Here is an 18,993-nt window from a genome sequence, read left to right on the forward strand (position 1 = left end):
ATATTCTGGTCTGCATAGGCAGAGCCGAGGTCTGCCTGGTCTACCCGCACCCCCCACCACACACAGCAGCCCTCATATTCTGGTCTGCATAGGCAGAGCCGAGGTCTGCCTGGTCTACCCGCACCCCCCACCACACACAGCAGCCCTCATATTCTGGTCTGCATAGGCAGAGCCGAGGTCTGCCTGGTCTACCCGCACCCCCCACCACACACAGCAGCCCTCATATTCTGGTCTGCATAGGCAGAGCCGAGGTCTGCCTGGTCTACCCGCACCCCCCACCACACACAGCAGCCCTCATATTCTGGTCTGCATAGGCAGAGCCGAGGTCTGCCTGGTCTACCCGCACCCCCCACCACACACAGCAGCCCTCATATTCTGGTCTGCATAGGCAGAGCCGAGGTCTGCCTGGTCTACCCGCACCCCCCACCACACACAGCAGCCCTCATATTCTGGTCTGCATAGGCAGAGCCGAGGTCTGCCTGGTCTACCCGCACCCCCCACCACACACAGCAGCCCTCATATTCTGGTCTGCATAGGCAGAGCCGAGGTCTGCCTGGTCTACCCGCACCCCCCACCACACACAGCAGCCCTCATATTCTGGTCTGCATAGGCAGAGCCGAGGTCTGCCTGGTCTACCCGCACCCCCCACCACACACAGCAGCCCTCATATTCTGGTCTGCATAGGCAGAGCCGAGGTCTGCCTGGTCTACCCGCACCCCCCACCACACACAGCAGCCCTCATATTCTGGTCTGCATAGGCAGAGCCGAGGTCTGCCTGGTCTACCCGCACCCCCCACCACACACAGCAGCCCTCATATTCTGGTCTGCATAGGCAGAGCCGAGGTCTGCCTGGTCTACCCGCACCCCCCACCACACACAGCAGCCCTCATATTCTGGTCTGCATAGGCAGAGCCGAGGTCTGCCTGGTCTACCCGCACCCCCCACCACACACAGCAGCCCTCATATTCTGGTCTGCATAGGCAGAGCCGAGGTCTGCCTGGTCTACCCGCACCCCCCACCACACACAGCAGCCCTCATATTCTGGTCTGCATAGGCAGAGCCGAGGTCTGCCTGGTCTACCCGCACCCCCCACCACACACAGCAGCCCTCATATTCTGGTCTGCATAGGCAGAGCCGAGGTCTGCCTGGTCTACCCGCACCCCCCACCACACACAGCAGCCCTCATATTCTGGTCTGCATAGGCAGAGCCGAGGTCTGCCTGGTCTACCCGCACCCCCCACCACACACAGCAGCCCTCATATTCTGGTCTGCATAGGCAGAGCCGAGGTCTGCCTGGTCTACCCGCACCCCCCACCACACACAGCAGCCCTCATATTCTGGTCTGCATAGGCAGAGCCGAGGTCTGCCTGGTCTACCCGCACCCCCCACCACACACAGCAGCCCTCATATTCTGGTCTGCATAGGCAGAGCCGAGGTCTGCCTGGTCTACCCGCACCCCCCACCACACACAGCAGCCCTCATATTCTGGTCTGCATAGGCAGAGCCGAGGTCTGCCTGGTCTACCCGCACCCCCCACCACACACAGCAGCCCTCATATTCTGGTCTGCATAGGCAGAGCCGAGGTCTGCCTGGTCTACCCGCACCCCCCACCACACACAGCAGCCCTCATATTCTGGTCTGCATAGGCAGAGCCGAGGTCTGCCTGGTCTACCCGCACCCCCCACCACACACAGCAGCCCTCATATTCTGGTCTGCATAGGCAGAGCCGAGGTCTGCCTGGTCTACCCGCACCCCCCACCACACACAGCAGCCCTCATATTCTGGTCTGCATAGGCAGAGCCGAGGTCTGCCTGGTCTACCCGCACCCCCCACCACACACAGCAGCCCTCATACCTCACCCATGATGCCACACTTTACGTGTGTGTCATAAGTTGCGTGTGTCATAGTGTGCGATCTAGAACCTCCCCGAAACCTAGAACCTCCCCGAAACCTAGAACCTCCCCAAAACCTAGAACCTCCCCAAAACCTAGAACCGCCCCAAAATACACGTCCCACGTCTTCTGGGCGATCAGGAACCTCCCCAAAACCTAGAACCGCCCCAAAATCTAGAACCGCCCCAAAATCTAGAACCACCCCAAAATACACGTCCCACGTCTTCTGGGCGATCTGGAACCTCCCCAAAACCTAGAACCGCCCCAAAACCTAGAACCGCCCCAAAATCTAGAACCGCCCCAAAATCCAAGTGCCCCGTGTGCTCTCCGATCTGGAACCGTCCCAAAACCTAGAACCGCCCCCAAACCTAGAACCGCCCCAAAACCTGGAACCGCCCCAAAACCTAGAACCGCCCCAAAATCCAAGTGCCCCGTGTGCTGTCCGATCTAGAACCGCCCCAAAACCTAGAACCGCCCCAAAACCTAGAACCGCCCCAAAAATCCAAGTGCCCCTGTCTGCGCAAGTGTGGAAGATCACAAAGTGTTTGGTTTTTCTGTGTCTTGCGTATTTTCACGTTACATTGCAGTGTTGGTGGACGGAGTCTTTGAGTAATTGAAAGCATCTTTTTTATTGTGAGTCACAAATAGCAATATTTATTTTTAGAAATTATTTAATAAATAATTTTATTTATTAAATTTTAATAATTAATTAATACTGGAAAAAAATATGAAAAAATATCTAACAATGAATGGGACATTATAATTATCATCTATCTACTTACCTGTCTACCCATCTATCCTCTCTATCTATCATGTACCTATCATCTATCTGTTTACCTATCATCTATCTATTGATCATCTGTCTACCTATCGATCATCTATCATTTATCTGTCTACCTATCATCTATCTATCAGATCTGTCTACTTATGTATCAGTCTATCTATCATCTGTCCACCTATCATCCATCTATCATCTACCTGTCTACTTATCTGTCGTCTATGTCTACCTGTCTGTCATCTGTCTATCATCTGTCATCTACCTGTCATCCCTCATCTACCTATCATCTATCTACCTATTATCAATCTATCATCTATGTATCATCGGTCATCTACCTATCATTTGTCATCTATATATCTGTCAACTATCTCTCTACCTATCATCTATCTGTCTACCTATCTATCTACCCATCTATCTTCTGTCTACCTATCTGTATACCTATCATCTATCATCTGTCTCTTACCTACCTATTATCTATCATCTACCTCCCTATCATCTGTCTACCTACCTATCATCTGTCTACCTATCATCTATCTGCCTACCTATCTGTCTCCCTATCTGTTTACCTATCATCTGTCTACCTACCATCTATCTGTCTACCTATTTGTCTGCCTACCTATCCATCTCCATCTCTATCATCTATCTCTCCACCTGTCTGTCTGCCTACCTCTGTCTCCATATCTATCATCTATCTACCTATCATCTATCCATCTACTTATCTATCATCTGTCTATCATCTATCTATCATCTGTCTACCTATCTGTCTCCATATCTATCATCTACCTGTTATCTATCATTTATCTACCTATCATCTATCACAAATCTATATATCTGTCTAGCTAGCTATCATGTATCTTTCTATCATCTAGCTATCATCTACCTATCATCTGTCATCTGTCTACTTATCTGTCTCCATATCTATCTATCATCTACCTGTCATCTATCAACTATCATCTGTCTATCATTTGTCTGTCTACCTATCATCTATCATAAATCTATCTACCATCTATCTGTCTAGCTATCATCTATCAACTATCATCCGTCTACCTATCATCTCTCTATCATCTATTATCTATCATCTGTCTACCTATCCATCATCTGTCTGTCTATCAACCTATCATCTATCATCTACCAATCATCTACCTATCATCTATCTGTCTACCCATCTACCTATCATCGATCTATCATCTATCTCTCATCTGTCTACCTATCATCTATCTATCTGTCGATCTATCATCTGTCTACCTATAGTACATATACTATATACTTGCCTCATCTATCTGTCTACTTATCTATAATCTACCTATCAGATCTATCATCTATTTGTCTACCTATGTCTGTCATCTATCATCTACCTGTCTGTCTCCCTATCTATCATGTACCTATCATCTATCATATAACTATCATCTATCATGGACTCATCTATCATCTGTCTATCAGCTATCCTGTACCTATGTATCATCTATCAGCTATCGTGTACCCACCTATCATCTATCAGCTATTGTGTACCTATCTATCATGGACTCATCTATCATGTACCCATCTATCATCTATCGTGTACCTATCTATCATCTATCAGCTATTGTGTACCCATCTATCAGCTCTCCTGTACCTATGTATCATCTATCAGCTATCATGTACCTATCTATCATCTATCGTGTACCCATCTATCAGCTATCAGCTATCGTGTACCCATCTATCACCTATCACTGACTCACCGACTCGTCTATCACCAACACACCTATCACAGACTGATGGACTCATCTATCATGAACTCATCTACTCATCTATATGTTTCCATAGGTATCATCTGTCTACCTATCATCTATCTGTCTACCTATCATTATCTATCAGCCTATCATCTATCTGTCTGTCTATCAGATCTGTCTATCATCTATCATATATCTATCTGACATCTAGCATCTATCTATCTACCTACCTGTTTCCATATCTATCAGCTGTCTACCTACCTATCTGTTATGTATCTGTCTAGCTATGTATCATTATCTGTCTATCATCTGTCTGTCTATGAGATCTGTCTGCCTATCTGTCTACCTATCTAATCGACTTACCTGCAATACTTACCTGCAAAACAGAAACAACATCCAAACCATACACAGCCTCACAGGAATAAGACACCCACTCCATTTTTTTTATTAAGACAACAATTATAACAAGTTACAGTCAGGGAGGAAAACATCATAGTAGTACAGAAACAACCAGTACAAGTACAAGATCAATAGTCAGTCCCATCCACCCCAACCCCCTCCTTTTTTATGGAGAGAATTGTAACAATTCTAGTCAGGGAAGAAAACATCATAGTGGTACAGAAACAACCCATACAAGATCAATAGTCCATCCCATCCACCCTCACCCTCTCCTTTTTCAGTTAAGGCAACAATTATAAAAAGTATAAAAAACCCTAATTAAAAGCCATTTCCGAGTCCAATCACACATACAGCAGAGAAGGGGCACACCAGCCCCACATACTTTGCCTTGCAGTGGTACTTCTGTAGCAGCACCTCATGGCACTTGGAAAACAGACACAATTTGCTCCAGAATCTTCACAGGCAGGGACAGAGCTGAAGAGCAGCATTCCTTCTACAGAGCCCAAAGAGCAACTGAGGCACAGAGCTGGGTTTAAATCCTGGGTGTGGTCTGGTGCACAGGTGAGGCTGTTTAGGGTCATTAAGGCTTACTAATGCCCTCAGTGCCTTAAGGAGGCACCTAAGAGCAATGGAAAATCCTAGTTCTATCCACAGGGCCCACAGAGTGAGGTGTGATTGCAGTGTTATGATGGGGTTTTGTTCCATCTGTTAGCTGGTTGGTCTTCTTCCTCACCTATCCCCAGAGACATTCTATCAAATGAATGTTCTGTGCATGAGAAGACACAACCACGCAACCACTTCATTGGTGTGTGATTCAGTAAATCCTCTTGGAGACTTTATGATTCTGTTCAGTTCTGGGAGACTTTGGAAATCCATCACTACATCAAAGTAAATGCCTTGCTGCTAATAGAATAAATGTTTCTAGATAGAATGTAAATGAGACAAATGTATGCATTAGAGGACATTTAAGGAACTTTGAGTGGCTGGGTGCATGGAGTGAGCCTCATTTTAAAAACTGGCTTTTTGACACAATTTGATAACAAGTAATAAGCTCAGTTTCTGGTTCTCTTGTAATCTGACATGTAGCGAATCGTTATTAAATGTGTGTGCTGCATCACGCATGAAGCACACTCAGTTAAGGGGGTAGTAGTGGTGGCCTGTTTGGTTTATTTGCATCCCACCTGCTTCCTTTCCTACCTTCTCCATGGAAGGAGGTGGTTCTCCCCTGTCTGCCACTCCGCTGTGAGGGAATGCTGAAGTCAGCCTTGCTTAGCACTGAGTGATGCCAGCTTGAGGATGCTTCCCTCTGCCAGAAGAGTGTGGGAGACTTTCAGGGGTTAGGAGAAGTATGAGACTAGAAGTCATGTACCTCCTGTGTTCCCTTCATCATCTTCTGCCTGGAGAAGAACCTGTTTGAAAAGCCTCTATTGGGCAGTCCTTGCAAACAGACACCTTGATGGAGATACCCAGAACACATCTGCACAGATGTGGCTGACACAGGAGGTCATGATCTCATTTAATGTCACTGCTTTATCTAAACTGAGGTAATTACATATATATGGCTGGCTAAAATGTCCCCAATGCTTTGCCTTTGGTCACGTCAAACCTAAGTACTTTATTTCTGCAGAAGGCCTCACCTTCTGGCCACAACATTATCATGTTACTGTGCAAGTGTTTAATAGCTGTTTTGGGCAAGCTGGTCTGGTGGGAGGTGTCCCTGGCCCATGGCAGGGGCTGGAACTAGATGGTGTTTAAGGTCCCTTCCAACCCAAACCATTCTATGATTCTATATCCATCGCAGTAGAGCTATAGTTGGTATTACTGCTTCTGGGAACTTAAGAGTTGGCTGGGAAGCCCACAGGGTGTTTCTGCATGCTGCTGCCTTTGCAGACAGACCCATCAGGTTGTTCCACACTCAGTGGCACATTCCTGTACAGCCATAAACAAACACCAGAGTTCCCAACTTAAAACAAGAGGATCAGCTCTTTCCCTCTGTTCCTTGCTGTGCCTTTAAACTGTTTGTGAGCAGGGAATCTTCTTCTCCCCATGTGCAGTAAACTTGTGCTTTTCTCCAAGCCAGTGCTGATGCTCTCCACTCCCTGACCCAGCTCCATTTGAAGGCCCAAACCCGTACACCCCCACTGAGCCCCCCATGGCTCTGTGGGACTTTTCATCCCAGCTGGACTCTATGGAAGCAAACCTGGAGGACTGGAGTCTGCACAAATGCGAGGCCTCGGTAAGTGCCCTTCCGTTGTGCTGGTCTTGCCAATGGAGACTGCAGACAAGCGAGTGAAGACATACTTCGGTTTTATTGTCGTTTAGGCATGGATAGAAACATTAACTCTTTTGCACTCTTGGTTCCTGAAACGTGCCCATAGTGAACTCGGAGCAGCGAAAAACCCAGCTCCCAGGACTGGCAATTTAAAGTGCATAGGAGATCCAGCAGAATCCCAAAAGGTGAGGAGCTGTTTTATTTCCTTGTCCATAGCTGTGGAAGTTGAAGGACTTCTTTCTTCTCCTCTCCCCTGTGTTCCCCAGACAGTGGTATGAAAATGTTCAGCCCTTCCCTATGCTTTCCCTTTGCTCTTCGGAGGTTTCTTCTCTGCATTTAAGGACTATGTGTAGTGTTATAAACACAGACAGGTGATGTTTGCACGCTCCTGCACAGGACTCGGGTACCGCTGGTCCTGGTCAGAGTCATGCCCACTGCATTGGTGGTGGCTGTTTCCTAGAAAATACAGATCACTTGGCAGTGTTCTTGCACCAAAAGATCCATTTGTACAGAAAGGAACTTTTTTGTGTGTTCACCTTTTATTTTTGGAAAAAAAAACAGTGTTTAAAAATTTTAGAATTTTTTAAACAAAATTCTAAAAAGGAAAGAACAAAATCACAATATTTACAGATAACAGAATGGCTTTGCCATGCAAAACAAATTACTTTGGTTTTTTTCCCCTCATTTTACTTTGGTTTAAATATTGACCAAGATTGTAATTTTTTGCCTTTTGCCAAATAAAACAGTAACAAATCAAACTTTAGAGGCATAAACCAGGATTTCCCTCTAATATACATCATAGAGTTTAAAGGACATCTTCTGTATTTTAATCCATGCCAATGCACTACAGGAAGCTTTTATTAAGACATCAGTCACTACCGCCCAGACATTTAACACTTCACAAATTTACAAGTAACAGTGTTTTTTCTTCCCCCTAAATAATGCAAAAGTGGCAAAATACATTTCCTAACGCCCGTCTTTTTCTGCTAGTTATTTATTTATTTATTCTTTTTGCCTACCACTCTATAAAAACTTACTTTTCCCTGGATATTTGTAAGTGGAAACCTGATGTTCTGCTTACTCTACTGTTCCCCTCCATCAAAGCCACCTGTTACTGTCTTTCAGACTCATCTTCTGCCTAAGATCAAACTTCTCTCCCTTAAGTACAACTTTCTGTTGGCCATTTACCCTCTAACTTCTGATCAGTCCCATTCTAAAAACTCCCTCAAGCATAAAACAAGTTTATAAAGTTACAAACTTGAATGTAACTAAAGGTACAGAGACATTTCATTGTTACAATTATATGTACTGTTCGATAAATTAGGTACCAGTTAAAAACACTAGAATTATCTCAAGGTGCATTCAATATCTGTAGCATAGTTAACAAAAACACACAAAAAATATATATATATATTCTATTTTTGTGGAAAAAATGCAGCTCTGATATGACCACTTTTTAAAAAAGGTTTCCAATTCTGACTGGTATCATTGTGAAATGAAGGAAAGGTACAGTACTTTAAGGCAGCGGATAACATAAAGGAATCAAAAGTAATCCACAATTCCGGTTCCTTACCCTAATTCTAACGTGAAAGATGACTGTTAACGTTATCAATCAGCTGTGTCGTGCTCTAGAAGAAAAGGACAATTAGACACCGTCTGTACACAGGCTAGGAATTGTCATTGTTTTCCTTGCTTTCATAGCCAGACTTCTCTGTGGAAACTCCTTGTTCCCCTTCTGTCTGCTCAGCTTCGCACGGCTTTGTAAGCGTTCACTCTTATTACCAATTATTGTTGTCACAGCTTTCACCCTTCCCCATCACTGTGATTTCAGGGAATGAAGAAGGAGTTTGACGTTTCCCTTTAAGACAGTCTTACACTTTAGGTACTTGCTACCAAGCAGAGGCTTCACTGATAACAATCAGAATTAGACATGGACCTGCTCAAAGGGTGTCATAAAAACAACCGAAATAAACCCATTACACTATACATCAGATTAACAGCAACTCCCAGAACAAAGCCTTACAGTGTATAAAAATAGCTACGTAAAAAATTTACATAAAGGCAAACAAAAAAGAACTCTTCAGTGCAGACATTTACAAAACCATATTTCAAACAGAACACAACGTGGTGACCGATACCATGGCTGTTGCCAACATTAGTTTGTTGGGGTAGTTTTAGCTTGAGATAATCGTGTTTAAAATCCTTGGAAAGCTTGGGAGTATGATCTGTTTAATACTTGAACCATGAATAGCTGTCACTTCTTCGTATATGTTTAAATACAATCCACATTCATGCTTCAATTGATCTATATGTATTCTCTGCAAACAGGAAAGATAAAGACACTTAAACATTTGGAAATATGTTAAGCAACTTAGTTATTAATTAATATTAACCAAACTACTCAGTATTGAACCTTCAGAAAACAGCTACATGAACAGTGCTTTGTTCTATCACTCAGTGATGACAATACGTGCTTTCACGATAAAAACAGCTGTTGCAATATTATTCCCACTAAATCCAGTAAGTTTATCTGGTAAGTAATGGATTTATGTCCATTTCATTTATGTAGATCTATGGATCTGAAGAAATAAAATAGGTAGAGCAAAAGATTGCACCAAAGGCACACGATGTTATTTCAACTCCTGTATTCAATGAATACCCCCAGGTGGCTTCAGCTCCATCACCTCACCTCAATATCCCCATGTTACAGAAGGTACCAGTTCCAAACAAATACACCAAACAATACACCTAACTAAAAAGATGACAGAATTTTCCCCCAGAAAACTGCAGTAGAAATACTGGGTATTTACATGGCCACTCGTTCAGAATCCAGATTTACTTCTGTGCCACTTTCAAATCATTCACAGGGCATCATTTTGTGTATTCTCAATCCCCTTTTCCAAAGCAGTAAAACTGATAATTTCAGACAATAGTGATAGATTTAAATTATTGAGAGCTGCCCTTATTTAAATAAGGATCTTTTTAATGTAAATAATGGAATGTCATAATTCCACTACATGCTTTAAACCCAGGCTATCTCAAGGAGGTATCCAATGCTATTTCCTTATGATCAGGACTGTCTACAGCTTTCCTGTTGAGGCACTAACAATGCAGAGCTGGTTGGGGGCTCCAGTCTATCTGTCCTAATACTACACCACTCAAAGTATCGCTAACTATCACCACGCAAAGTATGCCTAACCTCTGAAAGGTGAGCACCAGACTCCATGCTACAACTGTGATCACTAAAAAAGAAACGATGGACAAAGAGATGTTAAATGCTGCAATAGGAAATGCTTACCTGGGGTGATGTCTGACACATTTTCTCTTAAGTTTCAGATTTATGATTGTTTTCTTCTAGTTTTTTGTTCTCTTCTATATTTCCAAGGTCTTTGTCTACATGTTTTGATGCTGTCCTGTAATGAAAAAGGAAGGTCATTTTTTGCATGCCTGCAGCATTTTGCTCCATTCTGTCTCCTCCCCTCTCAGTAAAACAGAGAACTCTTACAGTTCCTGAGCAGAGCAAAAAGCTTGCATATGTCTGTAAACAGCTCAATAGCATTGGTTCCCTGCTGGCAGTAGCACCACAGGAAGTACTGCAGCAGGGTCATGTATTTGGGTTTGATTTACTTCTTGAGGAATCCAGAATTATTCTGAGGTAGCATTTAGTGAGGTTAAACCAGTTGTGCAGATACACTCACACACTCTGACGTTCTCTACAGCCCCACAGAAAGCCCATGTCTTACCATGCTCTGGCTGTGGTTTTCTGAAGAGTGAGAAGCTGGTTGTAAACATGAGTTTATTTATGTCTCTCAACTGTTTGTTTTTTGGGTCTATTTCTATTTTATTTCATTTGTAAACCATGGATCAGTCTGAGCTCTTGCTAAAATTATGACTCAGATTCTACATTTACCTGAGCTTGCTCTTCAGGAAAATAATCATCCTCAGGGAATCCCAATCAAAGCCTCTCCATAAGTGGTACCACAGTGAGGTTTTCAGTTTTCTTTGGAATGTGTGTGTGTGCTGAGGGGCTGTCATTCTCACAGATTTTGTTCAGGTATTGCTAATGGTGTTGTTTGCTTTTAATATAAAGACCATTTCCCACCTCAGTTGTTTTGCCTGCTGTAAAGTACTTATAGACTGCATATAGATGATGCAGAAACTGCTGTTGTCATTTAATTGCTAATTTCTTTTGTTCTCACAAATCTAGGCCTCGCCCCCAGCATTGGTTAAGGAAGATAATCTGCTGTGCTCTTTGTCCTCTGTTCCCAAGTCTGTGATAATGACAGGTAAGAAGAATACACATCAGTGTAGTTCTGGGTGCTGAAGCAAGAGCCACGTATTGCTTTTGAAAGGCATGTTATGCACTCAGCTGCATAGCTGCAGAAGGTTTTCTAGGAGGTAGTGGTCTTATGAACTGACACTTTCAGACAGGTTTGTAACTGTCTTCTCCCTGCAAGTGATCTGCATGAAAACAGTACAAATGCTGGTCCTAAAACATGCAGCGAGTTTCCTCCCTCTCTGGCCTGCCCCATTTAGATTCATATGCTTATTTCCCCTAAAGTATCAGAAAAGCAGAAATGCTATGCTTCAGGTGTTCAGTGTCAGAGACACTAATATCAGCCTTGATTACTATGGCCTACGAATAATGTCAAGAGTTTGGTATGCTGCGAGTATGAACAATCTTAAGACTGCTGCTGTGCTTCAATTTCCCAGCTCCATTTCCCTTCACTGCATTTGAAACCACTTTAACCTTGCTCTAGCCTCAGGTGACTTGAGATTTGTTCCCCTCCAAGCCCAAGGATCAAAAATGGGACAAGGTCCAATCTACATGTAATACTTCCATGAACAGGGAGACATGGTGCTGGGTGTATTATTTCCTTTCTAAACCTTTCATTTCTGTTGTACTCTCAGCTGTTTCTAGCAAGGTGAAAATGTCATGTAAGGGACTTACTGAAGATGGGTGTCCTAGAATCACTCAGCTGAGGTCTGACACAGAAGTTTTTAGAACGATTGTGAATTGCTAAGTTATATTCTCTTTAGCACAAATTAGTCTAAAATATCCTTTATGGAAAAAGGAGAAACCTGTAGAAAATGTGTCTTTTTGGCCTTCTGCTCAGATGAAGGAGAAACATGGCATGCTGGGGTAGGTAGCCTCAACGCTTTATCCAACAGGGGGCTGGGTTCAGGACGTGGAATACATGAGCCCCTCATTTATGGGATAATATCCATAGCAAAAATAATGGGGCAATAATTAGCTGTTGCATCAAGTAGAGCTGAGGCAGTGAATAACAATATAAGTGATTTATTGTGAATATACCCCCAAGCTACAGGTGAATTCCTACTTAGCGTGGAGGACAAGACAATAGGAGATTATACAAACCACAACACCAATAATGAATGAACAAGTAATGTTTTTCTTGCCTCGGTAGACTTGGAATGCTCTGTGCTGCTGCCTTCTCAGACTGTCTTTTGGCGTCACTTTGGGGACAGAGATTAGGTGAGTTACTGTTCACGAGTGGGTTCACAAAATAACTGCTAACTGTTGGCTTGTATAGAGGTGGAGGGGCTGTGATTAGTCACAAGCTGTTTACAGGTGGAAGGGCCTTTTTGCAGGGTCTACTTCTAGGCTCTAATTCAAAATGAGAACTGTCAGAATAGGTACTGACAGCACTTGCTCCTGCAGGTATGGCGTGCTGAAAGCAGGGAGGATAACAACAGATTAACCCAAATATATACTGCAAACAGGAGATTTTAAGCGATTATGCATCAATTAAAGGTTTCAGAAGCCACAACCCTATCTTAATTATGGGAGACTACTATTTAACTATAAAGGGATTCTTATTTTTTTCGCACTGAACCTGTCTCAGTAATTCTAGCTCTGATATTTACTCTAAGCTTGCAGGAGAGAAGTTGAGCATGAGGAGGTGGTGTCCATTTAGAATATGCTGTATTCTATCTTTCAAGCTGGAGAAGTTCTCTGAAATCATAACCTCATTTCAGCAAAGGACATGCTATATTTTAAGCTCATTAGCTCTCCCTATACTACATAACAGAAGAAAAGATAACCCAAACCAGTGAACCACAGTTTCATGATTCCACATTCTCATATTCAAAAAGGAAAGACAAAAGGCAATTATTCTAGGCATTATTACACCTGCTCAGTTATGGCTGTAGTAAAATCCTATCTAAAAAGAGTATTTGCAAGCAGATGGAGAATTCCTTGTTGTACTTACACATGAAGACTTTTGTTCATAATAAAATCCCACTGGGTATTTTAGATCTCATTCGATCTAATTTTAACAAAAGGTCACAGAAAGAACAACTGAACTTTAAGATTGCTTCTCTGCCTGTACTGACTTGTGCACGGTATGCATAAAACTACCTTAATAATACCTGCAAAGATATAGCTGTAAGAACCTTTTGGAAAATAAGCTTGCCCTCAGTTCTCCATGGAGACAAGTGTATGGGGGTAAGGCCAAATGGCACCTGGTTATGGCCATGCTTAAAAAGACTGAGAAACATGGCTACTTTTTGAGATCATCTAGTCTAAAGCGAGCCTGTGTAATGATGAAGAAACCTGAAAGCTGCCTGGCCTCACTGGCAAATCCTGTTCTATGTCTGGGATGGATAAAACATATTGATTTAGATGACATCAGCAACACAAGGTCTGTCATTCTCAATTTTACTTCAGTGATCTCAAAGTGCACATGCACAAATAAATCAATTAAGGGTCTCTCTTCTCCCTCAGATGCTGTAAACCTGATAAATTCTGTCATTTATTCTATTTTTAAAGCACACAAGCTACACAACTTCTAAATGGAGGCCGGTTTCTAACACCAGTAAAGCCACACAGAAATGACATCCCACAATTAAGTAGCAGGTACTGTATTTAAATGCAAAAATAAGCACAGACTTGGCTGTAATGAAAGAAAATGTCTTTACAGGTGTTGAGCTATGAATGGTCCTGGATCACCACTTCCAGCAAATGAGGCCTGGGAAGCATTAGGACAAACTAACCAGAGGTAAGAAGTTTTGTTCTTCTACCTGCTTTATCAACTTTTCCTCAGACTACTGGAGTGCTGCAGGGAGGAAAACATGTAAGCCATACATACATTTCTGCTCATCATTATTCTTTTCTCTATTTAGTATCAAGTGTTCCATAAATTCTTACTTTGATTTCTTCACATAGAGCCAGTAGATAACACCTGCAACCAGAGCAGCCAGCAGAAGACCGACTACAATCCCCACTATTAGCTTTGCCTGGTCATTAACCTTTTCACTATTGTCATCTGAAGCAAAGAAGAAAAGTCCATGAGGTGAAAGCATTACACGGTTTTAAAGAATTTCCATCAAAAACAAGAGAAAGGATCTGAAAGTCAACATTAAAAGGGAAAGAAATGAGGCATTATTCTTAAATAAGCTTCAGGACTGGTGAGGCTGCACCCTGAATACAGTGTTCAGGTCTGGGCCCAGCACTGCAAGACAGACATTGAGTAGCTGCAGTGGATCTAGAGAAGGGCAACAAAGCTGATGAAGAGCCTGGAGAACAAGTCTTATGAAAAGCAGGTGAGGGGGCTGGGGAGGTTTAGTTTGGGGAAGAGAAGGCTCAGAAAGAAAGGAGGCTGTAGTGAGGTGGGGGTCAGTCTCTTCTCCCAAGTAACAAGCCATAGGACAAGAGGTAATGGCCTCAAGCTGTGCCAGGGGAGGTTTACATTGGATATTAGGAAAAATTTGATCTCCAAAAGGGTGCTCAGGCACTGGAACAGGCTGCCCAGAGCAGTGGTGGAATCACCGTCCCTGCAAGTGTTCAAAAAGCATGCAGATGGGCCCCTTAGTGACATTGTTTAGTGGTGGACTTGGCAGTCCTGGGGTAATGTTTTGACTTGATGACCTTAAAGGTCTTTTCCAACCTAGTTGATGCTATGAGGCTTAGTCAGTCATGGCCCCACTATTTCAAATCAAATACATCTCTGAGGGACTGTGGAAATTTTTCAATGGCACTACATAGGTCTAGAACCGAGACAGGTAACACAAAAGGTTATGGAGACAGAAAACCATACATACCATTTCTGTCCTCTGGCTCATCGTATTCTGGAATGTTTACTGGAATGAAAAGATATTACCATTAAATTAAAGACAAAATGTATTATAGCAGAACATCACATTTAATTGCCTATTTACAGCAATGACAGAAACAAAAACTTAATGTGGTGTCTGCCAAATAACAAGGTCATTAATCTTATTGTTAAACAGAAATCTTGCCTTCAGAACTGTAACATATCCTATTGAAGGACCTTATTGAAAACCTGTAACATGAATTCAGAAATGTTTCTGACTCAGTATTTCCATGCTACCCTACAGAGTGGATTTACAATTGTTTGACTTAGAAAAGGTCAAATATCTGTTTTACCAGCATCACCACACAGACCCACTCTTCATGTGAATGTAAAGGGGGTATTTTAAGTGATACTGCAACTGTAAGGAAATGGTCTTCACAAGACACTCACTGGCAGAGACGTTCAGAGAGGTCACAGTCCTTTCGAGCTCATTTTCTGCAATGCAAGTTAAAGTCACATTTTCCTCAGGAGCAATTATAATTTTACTGGAGAATTTCCCATTAACATATTTGGTCTCCTCTGTCTGAAAAGGTAAAACATGAAGATTACTTTCCTTGAAAATGCAAAGAACAATGCATGCGTTATCTGTATTACACACTGTGAAAATGTATAGGGGGAAATAACTTTTAACCAATATTTCAGTTTTCAAGCTACAGCAATAGAAATAATACATTATTTCATTAGTATTTGTACAAAAACACTTTTGCTAAGATACTCAGCTATAACTATATTTTGTATCCTTATATACATTTTGTATACTTATATATACTTATACAAAATGTAGCTACAGATGAAAAAGTGCTTTTTAAGAGCACTTGATTGTTAAAGAGGCCTTTGTCAGGAAATTAACCACGTTCTATGTTTGCCTTTGGGGTTTTGGTTATAAAGAAAATACTCCAAGTAATAAAACTCTTAAAAACCCCCAAACACTTAGGGTCTAATTTGTCTCTTGCTACCAAGTTTTCCACTTTCTGGTTTTCTGAGTTGTGACAAAAGTAATAATAAAGGTACTTGCTTTATTTATGATGCTTCCAGTGCCAGTAACTGTCCATTGCACCGCTGGTTTGGGGAAACCTTCCACATGGCAGACAATCGTTTTAGACATTTTATTCGTGTTAGTTTTCTTTGTCATCTTGATCTGAGGTTTTCCTATACAACAACATTACAGTTAACCACTCTGAACAGGACAATAATCATAGCTGTCTATCTGCTCTGTTACCTTCCACAATAAGTTTAAGTGTCTTTCTTTTCTTTAAACCTTCAACCTCCTGTAGAGTAGTTTCACAGATGTAGTTTCCAGCATCTTGATACTGAAGACTTGAAAATGATGGACTCGTTTGCATTCTGGTATTGTCCTGATAACAGAAGGAGTTAATCTCTGAGAATTCCAATTCACAGTACATGAATTTCTAAATGACAAATGTGACTACTCTCAAACTGTGGCAGATCAGAGCTTCACTCTCAAAGTGTTCCCCCATTAGTGACTAAATTCATATACGTGGTAGAAAGACAACAACAAGAGAAGTAGAAAGTACTAAAGATTTCTGAAATTTCTGTAAGCTACATTGTTAATACATACAAGGCATAAACGCACTGTAACACAGACAAAATGTGAACATCACAAACCTGACTGCCTTAAAATACTGAACTGTCGAAAACTGTCTGAAAGAGTGGCAGCCTTGCCAGATAGATAAATGATAGATAGATGATAGATAAGTAGACAGATAGATGACAGACAGATGATAGATGATGATAATCATAATGTCCCATTCATTGTTAGATAATTTTTCTTTCTTTTCCATAAAAATAAATTATTTCCATAAAAATAATTATTGATGTTTTGTGACCCACAATAAAAAAGGTGCTTTCAATCGCTCAGAGTGTACATACACCAACACTACAATGTAACGTGAAAATACCCAAGACACAGAAAACCAAAAACTTTGTGATCTTCCACTCTTCCCATTTGGAATCCACGTAACTTTTGGGACACTCTATAGAATCGCCCTTGCCTTGCCTTGGAAATCACTCCAGAACCTACCTTGATCCAAAACACAGTGGCATTTCTGCTCGAGGAAATGGTGCAGGACACAGGCAGAGCTTCCCCAACCTTTTTGGTCACTTCTCCACTGGGAGTGAGCTGCACATCCAGATCTGCCACAGAAACAACACGTGTCAGACGTTCACCCCAAGACTGTTTCACTCTGTGTCCAGGCTTTGCCTGACCTGCTTTGACTCCAGGGTTATTACAGCCAGTTTTACTTGAGTCTGACACAAGACAGGGTGAAACCAGTAAGAGAAAGATCATGGAACACTTCTCTGTTTTCTATTATATAGATCTGGTGGTCTAGTGATTTCTTTGAAGATCCTACACTGAGAAAGCAGAGTTTGGCAAGCTAAACCTCTGCTTTGCTTCCCCTCTCATGGTTCCTTGCTTGTAAACCAAGATGCTTGGTGTGCACCACAGATGCACACACACAGGCGCATGCTATCAAATGGCAAGCACACGTGGTTGCATCGTGGATATTGTCCTTGCTGGCAAAGGACTACAAAACTCCCCTTTTGGCTTTTAAGCAGACTAAAAAAAAGGATAAAAAAATGGGGTAAAAATCACAGTTGGTAAAGGAAAGGGAAAACAGTGAGTTTTCCATAACAAAACAGTGAAGTCAGCTCTAGCTTTCATTCAGTGGCTGCCCTGGGTACACTATGGTAATCAAAGGCAGAACTTGAGGGAACAACAAGGGTCCATCTATATTATTATCTGTGTTACAAGTCTAATACCTAGCCTGAAAGGTCACAAGAATTGTACTTTCATCTCTGCAAAGACCTTACCAACAAGATCAAATGGCATTTTGTTTCTGTATTCCTATGGGGATTTCTCACATGGCCTCCCCACACTACTACATGCAACCAAACTAACAAGATTCTCCAGACCTCACCATTGCTTCAACAAGCAAACAAAAGACCTAAACAAAACCCAGAGTTAAGAACAGGATGCAGCCAGGGAGCACTGATACACAGATTCAGTGTACAGGATGGTTTCTCTTGCTGTTATTCTAGAGCACACACTACCAAGGCAGAGAGGTGGTTGAAGGCAAACCTAAGAGGTTTTTATTTCCTGCCCTCAGGATGAGTTTTCTTCAGCGTCTACTGCAACTTTCTGTTCTCTGGAGCAAGCAAGCACCTCAAACCTCAGAAATCATCAAAGACCATACAGGAGGGATTCTATGACAGCATGCCTGTGACACCCCTACCCTGGTTTTTGCCTGGGGGGTTGTAACAGACTACAATCCCTCTCACACAGTGGTCTGGGTTGCTTTAGAAGTTCAGGAGGATGTACAATGTGTGCGGTGAACCCCATACCTCTGAGCACTATTTCTACAGTGACTTAAGAAGCAAGTACAGAATTAAGCTACTGTTTAGCACAGGATCCCTGCTAGGAACTCTACAGAAGCAAATCTCATTTGGATTAATATTCTGCCATGTTATCTGTAGGCTCCACAAAGCAACATAGATACTTCTACCTCTCAACTTATATGCTCTACCAGTAAATCATTTCTTCTTGGTACACAAGTGTGAGTAGAAAACATTTCTTGCATTCAGAAGACTGTCAAAATTCATCTTCCTTGCCACTAAAAGAGAAAAACTTTGTTGCAAAGATTTTTCCATACATTTCCTGTTTGGCTTTGAACCTTTCTTCATAAACAAACTTTTCATCAGGCACCATTTTCAATATATGATAGCTCTTAATGTGGTCTCACTTGAAGTCTTGCATTGATTTCAGTACTGTCTGTGCATACCAAGCAGGACAGGGAACAGACAGAGA

At 42.3% G+C, this 18,993-nt stretch overlaps 1 protein-coding gene across 1 annotated transcript in view; it reads right to left on the bottom strand.

The window, feature by feature from the left end:
- Window positions 1–7,068: 7,068 nt before the first annotated feature.
- The window catches only part of ALCAM (activated leukocyte cell adhesion molecule), a 93,402-nt gene continuing 81,477 nt past the window's right edge, over window positions 7,069–18,993 (bottom strand). The window contains exons 9-16 of the mRNA XM_034060071.1: window positions 17,209–17,321; window positions 16,387–16,522; window positions 16,183–16,316; window positions 15,558–15,690; window positions 15,115–15,153; window positions 14,222–14,339; window positions 10,349–10,463; window positions 7,069–9,368 (exon numbers count right to left, since the gene is read on the bottom strand). Coding sequence (XP_033915962.1) covers window positions 10,376–10,463; window positions 14,222–14,339; window positions 15,115–15,153; window positions 15,558–15,690; window positions 16,183–16,316; window positions 16,387–16,522; window positions 17,209–17,321 — 761 coding nt within the window. The 3' untranslated portion in view covers window positions 7,069–9,368; window positions 10,349–10,375. The remainder of the gene's footprint in view (window positions 9,369–10,348; window positions 10,464–14,221; window positions 14,340–15,114; window positions 15,154–15,557; window positions 15,691–16,182; window positions 16,317–16,386; window positions 16,523–17,208; window positions 17,322–18,993) is intronic.

The sequence above is a fragment of the Melopsittacus undulatus genome, chromosome 2, assembly GCF_012275295.1.
Source record: "Melopsittacus undulatus isolate bMelUnd1 chromosome 2, bMelUnd1.mat.Z, whole genome shotgun sequence".
NCBI lineage: Eukaryota > Metazoa > Chordata > Aves > Psittaciformes > Psittaculidae > Melopsittacus > Melopsittacus undulatus.